This window comes from Papio anubis, chromosome 10 (genome assembly GCF_008728515.1).
Source record: "Papio anubis isolate 15944 chromosome 10, Panubis1.0, whole genome shotgun sequence".
Taxonomy (NCBI): domain Eukaryota; kingdom Metazoa; phylum Chordata; class Mammalia; order Primates; family Cercopithecidae; genus Papio; species Papio anubis.
In genome coordinates this window covers 69,560,232-69,577,710 of record NC_044985.1, presented here as the reverse complement: position 1 = coordinate 69,577,710, position 17,479 = coordinate 69,560,232, and the positions used below count along the sequence as shown (strand labels likewise).

The window sequence follows — 17,479 nt, the reverse complement described above, 5'->3', positions numbered from 1 at the left end:
TTCACATTTTTGCCTCATGCTCAATGAAAATCTCCTGCTTTAAAATGGTCTCATTTTCTCTCATTTATAGATAGAGAAAACTGAGCAACACACTCTTCAAATTCAAATCCTGCAAACAGTTATTTATTTATTTATTTATTTTTGTATTATGATGAATTAGAAAGCAACTGAGGTTGAGCATGTTGGCTCATGCCAGTAATCTCAACACTTTGAGGGGCCAAGAAAGAAGGATCACATGAGGCCAGGAGTTTGAGACCAGCCTGTGCAACATAGCAAAATCCTGTCTCTACAAAAAGATTTTTAAAATTTAGAGTGCAGTGGCATGCCTGTGGTCCCAGCTATTTTGGGGGAAGGCTGAGATGGGAGGATCTCTTCAGTCCAGGAGTTCAAGGCTGCAGGAAGCAATGATCATGCCACTGTACTCTAGCCTCAGTGACAGAGACACTATTTCTAAATAAAATAAAATAATAAATTTAAAATAAAATTAAAATGTAACTCAGTAGTCATCTACTTCCCAGGCTATTTTCAGAAAAATAGTGAATACAGCTTTTTAGACAGGAGATCTTTTAAACATGTCTTTTACTGCTTTTCTTCCTAAATCATGCAAATTTTTAGTGTATGTTCTTTCTTGCTTACCTGTAGTTTCAAAGTTCTTCAAATATGTGACCACAGATGTGGTGACATGTCTTGCTATCAAATGAACTTCACTGGAACCCATTTCATGATCAGCAAAAGTAAAGGACTCAACTTCCTTCAGAGTCTCTATCTTTGGGTACTCCTTATTTTTCAATTTTTGCAATAAAGAAGAATCTTCCCTGCTGGCTTCAAGGTTTTTGTTTTCTTTCTCAGGTATATAGTTGGTTTTTTTATCCTGCATTCTAAGCAAACTTTTTTCCTTATCCTTTTGTCCTCCAGATACTTCAGATAAAGAACTTTGTTTTGATATGAAAAATGGCTTCATTATTTCCCTGTTCTCATTAGCATGTGGTTGACTCGGAAAGCCACAGCTGGATAGCACAGTATTGACAATATTTTCTGCAGCTAAACATATTTTGAGTGGAGAAATGGTTGTCTGAATTTGGTTTGGTTCAACAACTGGTTTTAGGTTCTCATAATGAAATATTTTTAGATTTTCACGTTTTCCCATTTCTATGAATGATAAGACTTGCTTTAATGCTGCTTCTGTGGAGTCATTTGCTTTCCTAAGCAGCTTTTGTAAGATACTGCCTTCAGGGAGGTAGCCATTTCCTTTCTTGGTCTCATCAAAACTACCAAAGTTAAATTCCCTTGGTCTGTGGTCTTGTACTTTGTTTCTAGAATACGATGGCATAGTTTCTGAATCAGGCCTTTTCATTGGCTCTGAGTTTTTAACTGTGTCTTCTACAAAAGATCTAACAGAGGTGGGTAAATCTGATGAAATCCTGTACTTTTCTTTCATATCTTCATCTGAACAAAACGCAAACCCAGTTTTACTCACTTGTGAAGGATTAATCCCCAAACTACCTTCCTTTAACTTTGATGTAAACGTTTTCATATTAGTTGCTAATTCAACCTGATTAACAGTGTAGGCATTTTCAGCTCCTTGTAGCAAACTTTCCCTTGAAAGCTTTTGTATCAAAGACTCATTGAAATAAGTACACTGGTCCATTAGTGTGCCAATGATCTCACTTGCTACAATGTTCTCCTTCAATATGCTAATTGAAGATGGTTCCATTTGGCTTATTTCCTTGTCTAGCTTGTTCTTAATTACAGCAAGCATGTCACTAATGATATTAACAGCATATGTAAGTAATTGTGAATGGAATGAATGAGCCCGTAGAAGGATGTTCTTTGTGTTTTCCTTGAAATTAATCGTATTTGACTCGGATTCATCAGAAAACATTTTCAGTGGTTGTAATTTTGGCAACATTTTTTTGTTTAACAGTTTCTGTTGGACAGAAGAAAGGTTTTCTATAGGCATTTTCACAATTTCAGAAAACTCATATTTGGAGATATGTTTAAACTGCAAGTCCACAAATGACTCTAACATGTTTAAAACTGTTTCTACAATCTCTTGAACAATTTGGTTGCTAGAGCTCATAGAAATTTGGTCTTTTGTTTTTGTGTTATAGATTGGTAAACTGCTGAGGCTGTGCTTGTTTGGAAAACCATATTTACTTTTAGCAGTAATGTGTTCTTTACTGTTTGATAGAGTTTCTTCACTATCTGGAGTGGGAATTTGGGACAGAAAGCATAGCTGTAATTTTTCAAATAGCATTTCAACAATTTCCCTTCCAAACTTATTAATTTGTGCTTTAGTATCCTCAACTCTAGTAGAAGCTCCTTTAAAATGATTATAAAACCTGCTTTCACAGTTCTCAAGAGGTGGCAAATTTAAAAGTGAAAGAGAATATTCTAATTCTTTTGCTTTTATTGAAATTTCAGTCAAAACATTTTCAGTTATCATCAATAGCTTACATTTTTCATTTTCCTTGTCATTTGATTCTGTTTGCCACTTGTCAAACATTTTTTTAAATATACCTTCTCTAGGAAAAATGTGCTCTAGCTGTGAAGAAACATTCTCCAAGTAAAAACATGCTTGTTGTTTAGGAAAGGATCCTGTGCCTATATTCCCCTGTGAAAGTTTGAGATGTGAGGATTTGATCGGGTAAGACAAATTGCAGTTATTTGTAACATACAATTCTTGCAAAACTCTATCAACTATTTTACTTGCAGCTATGATTTTATCAGATGGTAAAGCTTTGGTTTGCTTTACCTTTCCAAATTCCTTCACAATTGTTTCCAGTATATTAATTATTATATCGTTGGCATATATTTTTAGTTCTGAAGTGGGCAATTTTGTGTCCAGTAAATTTTTGGCATCTCCAGCTGACATGATGTGTGACAACCCAATGGCAGTCTTGGATCGGCTGTCTTTTGGGGTCTTCTCTCCAGGACCTAACTTGGTTTTGCTTTTGGCCTTAGTAGCACTCAGTCCTAAGTGTGGTTTTTTTGTAAATTTAGGCAAAGTAGTCATTTTTGACCTTTCTTTTAAATTTGCTTTAAAGCATGGCTTAGGGCTGTCCTTAGGGCTGACCTTTAAAGTGTGTGGCCTTAAAAGTTGCAACTTATCAGCACAATACTCAGGGGACAAACTCTCTTCTAGATGAAGTGAGACAAAATTTGTGATCTTATTGAGAACCATTTGAATTAAGTCTTTCTTCACTTGCAATGGTAAATATGGCAAAAAGGTGTTTTCCATCACAGAGATATTTTGACTGTCTACATAAGAATAAGCCTGTGGTATCACATATCTAGGGGAATTACTTATTTTTCCTGCTTGTTTAGTTTCTCTAAACCTTAATGGTTTCATTGGTAAGGAATCATTGTGGTTAGACGTTTCAACTTCTCTCCTACTTTTATTATTTTCATATAATGATGTCACAACTACCAAGTACATTTTCCCCAAAACACTTTCAACTATGTCATTTGCTACACTGTTAATATGTGATAGAAAACTGTTTTTCTGTGTTGTGTCTGATGTTTTAATTTTAGAATTAGCTATAAAGTTGGAAGTTTCATTAAGGGGAGGCAAATGGCCTATGACTTCCATTACTCTTTGATACAACTTATTCAAAAGTTCTTCCACTGCACTGAGCAGTTCACCTTTTTCTTTGTTTTTTGGTTCTCCATTTCTCATAAATATTTCTTCCAAAACAATTATCTGCCTTTTGTTTTCCAATGTCATTTTGTTTTGTTCTAATGGATACTTTGTAAATAGAGATTGATTGGTACTTCTTTCCTTCTCTTTGTACCCCAACAATATTTCATTTGATAAAGTTAATTGTGAAAAGTTAGAATTCTCTTTTGAATTAAAACCAATTTCCTTTACAGATCTTTTATCATCTAACATCTTTATCATACTCTCAACAATTTCACTCACAATGATGTTTTCTTGGAACAAAATATTGTTTTGATATGGATATATCTTTAGGATTTCTACATCTAAGTCATTTTTAATAAGCTTCAAAATGGCACTGGCAATGATGTCAGCATATGTCTTAAGGCTAGCTTGTGATAGGTGAATTGTGGATCCAAGTTTTTTTCTGTGACTGACAAAAGTGAAATCTGTAAGCTCTTGGCTGAGAATGGTTTCAGTTGCTGATATTTTCAGGACATTTACATCTGATTCCATTTGGCTTGAATCATAAAGGATGCGGTCATTTTGTTTACAATTTTCCAATTCTGGGATAACAAATGACTTTTCTTTATGTTGGAAAGCAAGGGTAATTAATGAATCTATTCTTTCTGTGGCAAAAGATTCTAAACGATTAAGAATAGTTTTAGTAATGAAGTTAGCATTTTCCTCACATGAGTCAGTGGCAGATTCCTGGGTGTCTTCTTTCTCTACTACAGTTATCTGATTATTATCAGCATAAGCTGATTTCTGATTTTTTGAATATGAAAAACACTCTGTTTCCCTTTCAGTTTTTGACCCCTTAAGAGGCTGTTGACAGTCTGTTTTTGGAAACATATCACAGAATGTCAGGGGCAATCTTGCAGAAGTAGGATTCTTTGCATTTATGACAAGTGTGACAGCAGAACTGAGATTATGAAGAACAATATTCACTATATCATTAGATATCAAAATGACATCTGATTTAGGAACTGAAAGCTTAGGGATAATCTTATTTGCACCCTCCATGAACATTTCAGAATTTTCTTCTGAATGTTTATCAGCAATGCTACATTTCAGAGTGGGTGCGGCAAATGAGAGATTATTCTGATACAGGGTTTTTTCATAAATATCACATAGGATACCTTCAATGGTATCTTGTATTTGAAGTTGAAGTACTTTTTGATATTCGTTCTTACTGAGCAGCTTTTCAATTACACCTTTTTGCTTATCTAAATCGATCTCTTTGTCAGCACTGTTTTTGTCACATTTGCCTTTACGTGATATAATGTCTAACAATGTGTTAACAATTTGACTTGCAATACTTTCAGAAATCCCAATGTCATGACTTAAAAAAGGATTTTCCCTTTCTTTATCTAATTCATGTTTGATTCCTTGCAAATTTTTTCTAGCCACTTGTAGTGCATAAGTATTTAATTTAGAAAAAGACAGTTGGCACAAGTTGGTCTTTCCTGACTTAGTATGATCTACTGAGAAACAGGAAAATTGCTCGTCAGAATATGAATCTTTGGCTGATAATGCTTTGCTCAATGTACTGTGATCTTGCTGAATAGGTAAAGCCACTGGAATTGTAAAGTTGACTTTGGAACGAAAGAGAGATTTTACTTTGGAAGTAGCAAAAGTTTCTAAATTTGTTAATATTGCCTGTACAATATCTTCAGCTAGATTTACCTTTGCTTCTTTGTCAGCAACACTGAATCTAGACTGAAAAGTACATGGATTTTCATCCAACACAGTGACAGAGGACTTTCCTTCATAGGTGTGTTCATGAAGAGAAACATTTGCTGAAAAAGTGATAGTTTTATACCTATTTTCCCTTATATTTCTTTCTGTAATGGCAGCTGAATAAAGTTTGTGAAATACTGTCCTAACAATATTATCTGTTACTATGGTTATATCTGCTTCAGACAGTAAAGGATCCATCATTTTATCCATAAATTGAACAGATGTTTGGGGAGTTGTCTCATCAACATTGTGAGGCATGCCATTAAAATTAGAGTGGGAGAGAGAAAGGACATTTAATTGATTGATTAAAGTACTTTGAAAAATTTCATTCAAAATATTTCTTATAATGGGAGCAATTGGAGATATATGTGGTTCTTTGAGTTTTACTTCAATTTTGTTTAAGGTTTTTTCTAGAGCCCATTGTTTAAGAGAATGTGTTCTCATTTCTTCTCTTTGTGGTGATCTCTCATCAATAATTTTTTTATCTGTATGTGTATCATCATCTAGAAATGAATTTGATTCAGCTCCTCCAGGAAGTTTTCCATATGTTGGCCTGTATCGATAAGTTTCAATGCCTCCCCCTTCAGATTCTGTTTCATTAAACATATCAGAAGATACTGCATCTAAAATTAACTTGACTACATCCTTAAGAATTTGAGTCTCAGGTGGTGGGTTTTTTTCATTAGTCTTCAAATCTGATGAGGTCACATTTAATTCTGTTTGAATAGCCTTCAAAATAGCACTTGATACCTTCTTTGCATGCATATATAAAGCAGACAGAAATGATGCTTCATGTGTGTCTCTGGAAATATTGGTGCTATCACATTCCCAGTCCATCATATTGCTTTTCTTATCTCCATCATTAATAGCACCCAAAATTTCTAAATGTCCATTGGCAAACCCTTCCAGTTTAGCAAAAACCATATTAAGAATATCTGAAGCTACAGCTTTCAGTTTATTTGGATGCATTTCTTTTGTGCTCGGTGTTTTGGAAGACACAGGAGCAACAGGCTTTGCCTCGTTTTTAGTCCCTTCTTTATCGTCCTCCTGAACCCTTCTGGAAACTATGCTGGAGATTATTTTGGTGGATTTGGCCATTTTCTCAATAATTGAAGCAAGTGATGGGTTGTCAATGTCAAGAGACTCTGAGACAGCTTTTAATCCACAATTTGCAAAACTGGTATCCATGTCAACACCACATAATTTTGCAAGGATATAATCCAAAATGGCTTTAGAAATTAACTGAATATTAGACTGCAATGCAGCAACCATTTTCTGATTCATATTTGTCATATCTCTGCTTTGTTGACTACAAGATGGCTGAGAATGAAGATGGGTCCCCAGGAGCTTCCTTAACATTTCATGTAGTGTTTCCCCAATTCTTTCTAACACTTGCAATTTTGCATTCTCTTTAATATGTTTTCCATCATTGACACTGTGGAGAGTACAAGGAGTAGCCAAATATTTGTGAAAAGATTTTTTATCCTGCCTATGTGGCAAAATGCTTTGTACATCAACACTGTCAGTTGCAGACTTTGGCTTACGAGAAGAGAATGAAATGCTTCTTTGATGTGCATTTTCACTTGATAATATATCATAAATACAGGTTAATAATGGACTTGCCAAAATGTTATCATCAATACTCGTGACAAGAGATTCTAATTTTTTATCAGTACTAGCAAAAAATCCTTTATCTGTAAGGGAGTTTGTATGGTCAATCTCCCTAAGATTTAGGTTTTCCTTGTGAAGTTCCAGTTCATTCTGGATAGCACATAAAACAATGTTTACTATTTTAGCTGTATACTTACTAAGTTGAGATTGTAATGAAGATTTGAAGCCCATATGCAATTTTGGGTAAATAAATGACTTCAATCTTTTAAAAATTGTATGAATGATCTTATCATTAATGTCATCTACAGGTTTAGGTTCACTTTTTCCAGATTTTAACCAGGAAGGCTTTTCAGGATCAATATCAAATAAAGATAAATATTTCATTTTCTTTTCACTGTCAAACCATGTCTTTAATGGGCATTTATTTGGTGCTTCTTTGACTACGTGTTCAGTGTCAGAATTATGTAAGGAAGTCTGATGAACTGATGATGAAATGAAACTTTTAGTGGTATTGGAAATGTAGTTTGATGCCTTATGAAGTATGTTTAACACAGAATCTGTTATTTCTTGAGCCACTGTACTGATTTCTGAAACAGAAAACATCTGGTCTATCCATTCTTGATGTGACAGTCCTTGAGGCTTTTCTGAAACAAGAACTGAAGCTTCATTGCTAGTTTTGCTATCTAAGTGACCAAAAGGAACAGAAGATATGTCCTCGAGCATTTCTTTTAAAATACTTGTGACTATGTTTTCTGAAGCCTGTTGTATTTGATGCTTTTGATCTTGGCTGAAAGTTGAAATGTCTTTATTCAAACAAAGGTTTTTCTTTAAAATATCTTCATGATTAGTAGATGGTGGCTCAGTCTTTAATTCCCAATCATGAAATGCAGCTTTGTTTCTAGAAACAGGCTTTGTAGGTGGTTTGATATTTCTTTTGTATTCAAAACAAGTGTTTCCCTTTGTAAACCAATGATTAGGTATCTCTTCTTGTGATTTTACTTTTTCGTCTTTGAAAGTTGAATCAAGCACATTTTTTACAATGTTTTCTATTTCCTCATTTTCATCATCAGAATAAAGAACCATGCCTGGGACATTTATAGGTGGAAATCGTCTTCCAGACCTAGGACTATTTGACAGTCTAGTGCCAGTGAGTCTGTACTTTTCTTTGGTGTCAGAAGGACTACTTATTCTGGGTTGCCGTTGCTTACTTTTTTGAAAACTTTCATTTACTGGTTCCTGATGGAGCTGAACAAGGATGTCATCAAGTAGCTGAAGGAATACTACTGTTTCTTCAGATGCAATAATTATCTCATTATTTAGTTCAGTTTGTATATAACCTAGTATAGCACTGATTGCTTCCTCTATATAACCAACCAAAGAGGACTGGGAAAAAATATTTGATATTAAATTTTGTACTTCTTCATTGACAATTAAACTAGCTTCATCAGATTCAAGACTAGATTTATTTTTGGCAGCTCTTTGAAGGAACATACATATTGAGTCTGTCTTATGTTGCTGGCAGGAAAGCTTAGTTGTGTCTTTAAGATGAAGAAATTCATTTTGCTTAGAAGATACAAGAGTCGTTAGTTTTTCTAAAATGGCATGCACCATGTCCTCTGCAATATCACACATTGGGTCCAAAGTATGAAGCTTTGAGTTTTTCAAAGGTTTTCCATTAGATGATGTGAGAAGTTCATCACTGGCTGCTAAACTTGGTTTAATGTCGACTGACAAATCTTGTGAAAACATCTCAACACATTTTTTCTCAACTGCAGACTCTAACTTCTCAAGCATATTTTCCACAATCTCAGAAGCAACTGAGGAAATACCAACATTGGAAAGCAAGACTTCTTTTACACATTCACATTGTTCAACAAAAACTTCAGCAGTAACAGAAGAGAGAGAGGGAATGGCCTGGGTTAAATCAGACATTATTTCTCGCAAAATGCTTTCTAAAATCACTTCAGTTTCCCTTTTCAAGTAACATTTAAAGTTAACAAAAACATTTTTTAAATTCTTCATTTCATCCATGGCTTTTGCTGTTTTATCACAACGCGATGAACTCCCTAAGCTATCTGTTTCAGTGGTAGCATCCTTAGATTTTTTTGTGCCTGTTTCAAATGATGCTAAAAGGTGACTATCTGATTTACAACTTCTGAGCTTAGGGTATGAATATAGCAAGTTGGTTTTATTATATTTAAGTTTAGAGGTTATAGATTGTCCTTTTACGTGATATGTTTTCCCCACAACTGTTTTTTCCACATGTGCATGATGAGGTTTTATAGGCGTGGTTGGTCTCCTTACTGACATGTCAACTACAAATGCACAGGGTTCTGCCTGAAATGTTTTCGTTGTTGCAGATGTGTAGCTTCTATATGTAAAGTCTTCACTGCATGTACTACAGAAACTTGAACTATCTGAAGAGAGGATGGAATCATCAGATACTGGGTATGTATTATTTTGCAATCTTTCTTCATACTTTGTGATGGCTGGGTACAATATACTGGTCACTGTAGCCACAACCCAGGTCATTATATTCTGAATTATAATATTCAGTTCTTCAGAAGTTACCTGGAAAGGAGGTAAGCAGAGATGAAAATAAAGTCATGTAACAACTTACGTTTTAACAACACGTTTTGGAGATAGAAGGTAACATTTAATTTTTATATCAATGTATTCGTGGAATACCATTATGGTTTATGAAAGAAAATAGTAAAGAAATATCAGTTTAGAAATTTAGAATTTAAGATGAATTTCTAGTTGGTTTATTCTGCACTACCGTGAAGTACTTTTTTGAGTAAGATTTATTTTATTCACCGTCTCTCTGAAGTTTCTTTTTCCTCTGGCATTTGTTATAAGGATAAATGATTTTTTTTGTGAAAAAATATCACTAAATTGCTGTCTAGGCACACAACATGCAAATATTTTGGAAAGAAAATATGTGATGTTTATGATCCAGCTAATTTTTAAAGATACATTACATATTTGTAACAAAATATTTCTCAGAACAGATCATTTGGATGATTTCTCAAAACAAAAATATTTGGATGCTTTCAGAAACATCTGTCTAGCTGAGATTTGGGGAAGGAACATAAACCATTTTCTCTCCCAGTCCCTGCTGAAAGGGTGAGCCTGTGGTCTATAAATATAGGAATGACTAAAGTTAATTGTTAAGAATTATTTGATAGGCAAAAATAAAAGCTAATGCTTTATATAGATTGATGGGCTTTGTATCCAACAAAAAAGTATAAATACAAATTTTCCTAGATAGGAAAGCTAAGAACAGATACTAAAGTAAGGTAACAAATTAATTTAGAGAGAAAATAAAAGCCAAACTAGATTCATGAATCAAAGAGTAGGGAGGGCTGAACAAGGTTAAGAAAGTTAGACTATTAATTTGTTTGAGCTGGAACCAAGAACCAGATTTGAATAACCATTTCCTTAGTGACCAGTGTTGCTGTCATAGATTTGAACTGTACCATGGGTAGAAATAAATGCATCTGTAGAATTCTATAAACCTCTACTAAGTAACTGCAAATATATTTTGTGCTTATAAAACTCATCTTACATATAATAAAGTAGTACTCTTTTTAAATTGTTAAAACTCTTAAAACATACAGCTTGTAAACACAAGTAATTGGCAGAAAAGCTTAGAAGACTGATATGTAGGTCTCAGCGTAAATATGATTCCTGTAACTAGGCTTCTCACACCCAAAATATTGCCTAAATTAGTCTGAAATTATCCATATTTCTGAGAAACATTCAAAGAAAAGTTAACATATATGCAGCACACTCTCTTCTGACTCACTTGAAAGCATTTGAGGAGCACCCCAGGAAAGGCCATTTTATTCAGCTGTAATCCTCAAATACACAAACATATTTTTAACTTATTGTATGAACAATGGGTTAGTGGTATTAAACACATATTTTGAGATGACAGTCTATGTTGTAAAATATGTGTCTTAAATAAATTTACTCTAAATCAAATATTTAAGAACAATACCTAAATGTTTATAGAGAAGATAATTATTCTAAATCAACTACAACACATACCAATTATAAACTAAGAATTCAATATACATCATTTTTCTTATTACTAGAGATGATAAATAATAACCTACATTATTACTCTTAAGTTAGTTGTGGCAAAGAGATTCCAACCTCAATATACAAAAGAGGGATATATTTCTAACTTTTTCTTTGTAGTGAAATATGATAGATAGAATCCTAGTTTTTAATTGCCTTCTATTACAATATTAAACTGAAAAAAAATCCCTTGGGTCAAAGCTTTTGTATTTGCTGCATATTCTGTGAACTGAGCAAGTTTCTATGTTAAATAGTGTGTCAGAGTATGTGTTGTTCCTCAAATCCTTTCTCTTTCCTGACCGTTCAGTCTAGATCCAGAGTTAGGCCTCATAAAAACACACTATCTTATCTTTGCCTGTTCCAAGTCTCAGCTCACAGGTGACCAGGTCCCTTTTTTCATAAAACTGCTGAAGACAGATCCAAGCATCTCAACTCACCTACTACTGAGTTCTCCAGCAAGATCTGAAAGGCCTTATTGATTAATGGCTTACCATGATATAATAGGCTTGTGGTATTTGATTCTCTTCCTATGATGGTTAGGTCCGTTAATATCTCACCATTCTATACCCATGAGACCTTGTCTTGAAGGGTCAGTATTATCTTTTGATAACAATTTTGGACCACAGAAAAGTATAAGAATGAACTGAAAGTAAACTTCAAAGAAGAAAAAAAGGGCAAAAAGGAAGCCTAACAAATATCAATGGATGATTCTTATTAGTTAACAAAATATTTTCTATTATGACGCCTCAGAAACTATGACTAATATGTTGCTTTATCAATGGATTTTATGATACATACTTTTTCTTGCAAGCAATTTTTCAGGATGTTTTGTTGCCTGTAAAGAAAGGTTGATCATTTAGTTATTACACAGAGTCAAAAATTTATAAAACTTTTCCCAAAATTTCTAATTATAGAATCATTTTGTTGTTTCTAAGAGTTTTTCTATAGAAATTCAAAATGAAGAACACAGTATTTTTTCCAACCCCCCTATTTCACTTCCTCCTTAGACTGGCCTCTAGTTTTAGAAATGTGCTTTATTATCCAGGGGGACAGGAGTATGGCTGCTGCATAAACAGTGTCCCTCTCTGATCCTTATACTTCTAACACACCTTAGCCATGCCTACATTGTGTTTCTCTGAAAATGGATATAGGATTTGCAGGAAGGGGGCAGATGAGTCCCTTGTGACTGCTAAAAGGCCTGATGGAGTAGCAAGGCATCTGACCAGAACTTTCTGAAAATCTTTTATTTGTTCGTTCAAATGCCACAGTTCCACTGTCCCCTCCCCATATTCCACAGTAGGAAGAAAATATGTGAATGATTATTCAGTAACTATGGGTTAAAATAATAAGTTTCTAGCTATATTTAATACCGATTTAGATGCATTCCTTTTCTGTGTATGACAATATTCTATCATGTGTTATTAGATTTACCATCACACACTAATGAAATAAAAACATAGTTTTCTGGGGGGCGGAGCAAGATGGCCGAATAGGAACAGCTCCAGTCTCCAACTCCCAGCGCGAGCCACACAGAAGACCGGTGATTTCGGCATTTTCAACTGAGGTACTGGGTTCATCTCACTGGGGAGTGCCGGACGATCGGTGCTGGTCAGCTGCTGCAGCCCGACCAGCGAGAGCTGAAGCAGGGCGAGGCATCGCCTCACCTGGGAAGCGCAAGGGGGAAGGGAATCCCTTTTCCTAGCCAGGGGAACTGAGACACACAACACCTGGAAAATCGGGTAACTCCCACCCCAATACTGCGCTTTAAGCAAACAGGCACACCAGGAGATCATATCCCACACCTGGCCGGGAGGGTCCCACTCCCACGGAGCCTCCCTCATTGCTAGCACAGCAGTCTGTGATCTACCGGCAAGGCAGCAGCGAGGCTGGGGGAGGGGTGCCCGCCATTGCTGAGGCTTAAGTAGTTAAACAAAGCTGTTGGGAAGCTCCAACTGGGTGGAGCTCACAGCAGCTCAAGGAAACCTGCCTGTCTCTGTAGACTCCACCTCTGAGGACAGGGCACAGCTACACAACAACAACAACAACAACAACAACAACAACAAAAAAGCAGCAGAAACCTCTGCAGACGCAAACGACTCTGTCTGACAGCTTTGAAGAGAGCAGTGGATCTCCCAACACGGAGGTTGAGATCTGAGAAGGGACAGACTGCCTGCTCAAGTGGGTCCCTGACCCCTGAGTAGCCTAACTGGGAGACATCCCCCACTAGGGGCAGTCTGACACCCCACACCTCACAGGGTGGAGTACACCCCTGAGAGGAAGCTTCCAAAGCAAGAATCAGACAGGTACACTCGCTGTTCAGAAATATTCTATCTTCTGCAGCCTCTGCTGCTGATACCCAGGCAAACAGGGTCTGGAGTGGACCTCAAGCAATCTCCAGCAGACCTACAGCTGAGGGTCCTGACTGTTAGAAGGAAAACTATCAAACAGGAAGGACACCTACACCAAAACCCCATCAGTACATCACCATCATCAAAGACCAGAGGCAGATAAAACCACAAAGATGGGGAAAAAGCAGGGCAGAAAAGCTGGAAATTCAAAAAATAAGAGCGCATCTCCCCCGGCAAAGGAGCGCAGCTCATCGCCAGCAATGGATCAAAGCTGGACGGAGAATGACTGACGAGATGAGAGAAGAAGGCTTCAGTCCATCAAATTTCTCAGAGCTAAAGGAGGAATTACGTACCCAGCGCAAAGAAACTAAAAATCTTGAAAAAAAAGTGGAAGAATTGATGGCTAGAGTAATTAATGCAGAGAAGGTCATAAACGAAATGAAAGAGATGAAAACCATGACACGAGAAATACGTGACAAATGCACAAGCTTCAGTAACCGACTCGATCAACTGGAAGAAAGAGTATCAGCGATTGAGGATCAAATGAATGAAATGAAGCGAGAAGAGAAACCAAAAGAAAAAAGAAGAAAAAGAAATGAACAATGCCTGCAAGAAGTATGGGATTATGTAAAAAGACCAAATCTACGTCTGATTGGGGTGCCTGAAAGTGAGGGGGAAAATGGAACCAAGTTGGAAAACACTCTTCAGGATATCATCCAGGAGAACTTCCCCAACCTAGTAGGGCAGGCCAACATTCAAATCCAGGAAATCCAGAGAACGCCACAAAGATACTCCTCGAGAAGAGCAACTCCAAGGCACATAATTGCCAGATTCACCAAAGTTGAAATGAAGGAAAAAATCTTAAGGGCAGCCAGAGAGAAAGGTCGGGTTACCCACAAAGGGAAGCCCATCAGACTCACAGCAGATCTCTCGGCAGAAACTCTCCAAGCCAGAAGAGAGTGGGGGCCAATATTCAACATTCTTAAAGAAAAGAATTTTAAACCCAGAATTTCATATCCAGCCAAACTAAGTTTCATAAGTGAAGGAGAAATAAAATCCTTTACAGATAAGCAAATGCTTAGAGATTTTGTCACCACTAGGCCTGCCTTACAAGAGACCCTGAAGGAAGCACTAAACATGGAAAGGAACAACCGGTACCAGCCACTGCATAAACATGCCAAAATGTAAAGACCATCAATGATAGGAAGAAACTGCATCAACTAACGAGCAAAATAACCAGTTAATATCATAATGGCAGGATCAAGTTCACACATAACAATATTAACCTTAAATGTAAATGGACTAAATGCTCCAATGAAAAGACACAGACTGGCAAACTGGATAAAGAGTCAAGACCCATCAGTCTGCTGTATTCAGGAGACCCATCTCACACGCAGAGACATACATAGGCTCAAAATAAAGGGATGGAGGAAGATTTACCAAGCAAATGGAGAACAAAAAAAAGCAGGGGTTGCAATCCTAGTCTCTGATAAAACAGACTTTAAACCATCAAAGATCAAAAGAGACAAAGAAGGCCATTACATAATGGTAAAGGGATCAATTCAACAGGAAGAGCTAACTATCCTAAATATATATGCACCCAATACAGGAGCACCCAGATTCATAAAGCAAGTCCTTAGAGACTTACAAAGAGACTTAGACTCCAATACAATAATAATGGGAGACTTCAACACTCCACTGTCAACATTAGACAGATCAACGAGACAGAAAGTTAACAAGGATATCCAGGAATTGAACTCATCTCTGCAGCAAGCAGACCTAATAGACATCTATAGAACTCTCCACCCCAAATTAACAGAATATACATTCTTCTCAGCACCACATCGTACTTACTCCAAAATTGACCACATAATTGGAAGTAAAGCACTCCTCAGCAAATGTACAAGAACAGAAATTATAATAAACTGTCTCTCAGACCACAGTGCAATCAACCTAGAACTCAGGACTAAGAAACTCAATCAAAACCGCTCAACTACATGGAAACTGAACAACCTGCTCCTGAATGAATACTGGGTACATCACGAAATGAAGGCAGAAATAAAGATGTTCTTTGAAACCAATGAGAATAAAGATACAACATACCAGAATCTCTGGGACACATTTAAAGCAGTGTGTAGAGGGAAATTTATAGCACTAAATGCCCACAAGAGAAAGCAGGAAAGATCTAAAATTGACACTCTAACATCGCAATTAAAAGAACTAGAGAAGCAAGAGCAAATACATTCGAAAGCTAGCAGAAGGCAAGAAATAACTAAGATCAGAGCAGAATTGAAGGAGATAGAGACACAAAGAACCCTCCAAAAAATCAATGAATCCAGGAGTTGGTTTTTTGAAAAGATCAACAAAATTGACAGACCACTAGCAAGACTAATAAAGAAGAAAAGAGAGAAGAATCAAATCGACGAAATTAAAAATGATAAAGGGGATATCACCACCGACCCCACAGAAATACAAACTACCATCAGAGAATACTATAAACACCTCTACGCAAATAAACTGGAAAATCTAGAAGAAATGGATAATTTCCTGGACACTTACACTCTTCCAAGACTAAACCAGGAAGAAGTTGAATCCCTGAATAGACCAATAGCAGGCTCTGAAATTGAGGCAATAATTAATAGCCTACCAACCAAAAAAAGTCCAGGACCAGATGGATTCACAGCTGAATTCTACCAGAGGTACAAGGAGGAGTTGGTACCATTCCTTCTGAAACTCTTCCAATCAATAGAAAAAGAGGGAATCCTCCCTAACTCATTTTATGAGGCCAACATCATCCTGATACCAAAGCCTGGCAGAGACACAACAAAAAAAGAGAATTTTAGACCATTATCCCTGATGAACATCGATGCAAAAATCCTCAATAAAATACTGGCAAACCGGATTCAACAACAAATCAAAAAGCTTATCCACCATGACCAAGTGGGCTTCATCCCTGGGATGCAAGGCTGGTTCAACATTCGCAAATCAATAAACATAATCCAGCATATAAACAGAACCAAAGACAAGAACCACATGATTATCTCAATAGATGCAGAAAAGGCTTTTGACAAAATTCAACAGCCCTTCATGCTAAAAACGCTCAATAAATTCGGTATTGATGGAACGTACCTCAAAATAATAAGAGCTATTTATGACAAACCCACAGCCAATATCATACTGAATGGGCAAAAACTGGAAAAATTCCCTTTGAAAACTGGCACAAGACAGGGATGCCCTCTCTCACCACTCCTATTCAACATAGTGTTGGAAGTTCTGGCTAGGGCAATTAGGCAAGAGAAAGAAATCAGGGGTATTCAGTTAGGAAAAGAAGAAGTCAAATTGTCCCTGTTTGCAGATGACATGATTGTATATTTAGAAAACCCCATTGTCTCAGCCCAAAATCTCCTTAAGCTGATAAGCAACTTCAGCAAAGTCTCAGGATACAAAATTAATGTGCAAAAATCACAAGCATTCTTATACATCAGTAACAGACAAACACAGAGCCAAATCATGAATGAACTTCCATTCACAATTGCTTCAAAGAGAATAAAATACCTAGGAATCCAACTTACAAGGGATGTAAAGGACCTCTTCAAGGAGAACTACAAACCACTGCTCAGTGAAATAAAAGAGGACACAAACAAATGGAAGAACATACCATGCTCATGGATAGGAAGAATCAATATCATGAAAATGGCCATACTGCCCAAGGTAATTTATAGATTCAATGCCATCCCCATCAAGCTACCAATGAGTTTCTTCACAGAATTAGAAAAAACTGCTTTAAAGTTCATATGGAACCAAAAAAGAGCCCGCATCTCCAAGACAATCCTAAGTCAAAAGAACAAAGCTGGAGGCATCACGCTACCTGACTTCAAACTATACTACAAGGCTACAGTAACCAAAACAGCATGGTACTGGTACCAAAACAGAGATATAGACCAATGGAACAGAACAGAGTCCTCAGAAATAATACCACACATCGACAGCCATCTGATCTTTGACAAACCTGAGAGAAACAAGAAATGGGGAA

At 36.4% G+C, this 17,479-nt stretch overlaps 1 protein-coding gene across 1 annotated transcript in view; it reads right to left on the bottom strand.

The window, feature by feature from the left end:
• Window positions 1-17,479, bottom strand: part of FSIP2 (fibrous sheath interacting protein 2) — a 101,080-nt gene that overhangs the window by 35,221 nt on the left and 48,380 nt on the right. Inside the window, exons 15-16 of the mRNA XM_031651393.1 lie at window positions 11,897-11,933; window positions 637-9,583 (exon numbers count right to left, since the gene is read on the bottom strand). Coding sequence (XP_031507253.1) covers window positions 637-9,583; window positions 11,897-11,933 — 8,984 coding nt within the window. The remainder of the gene's footprint in view (window positions 1-636; window positions 9,584-11,896; window positions 11,934-17,479) is intronic.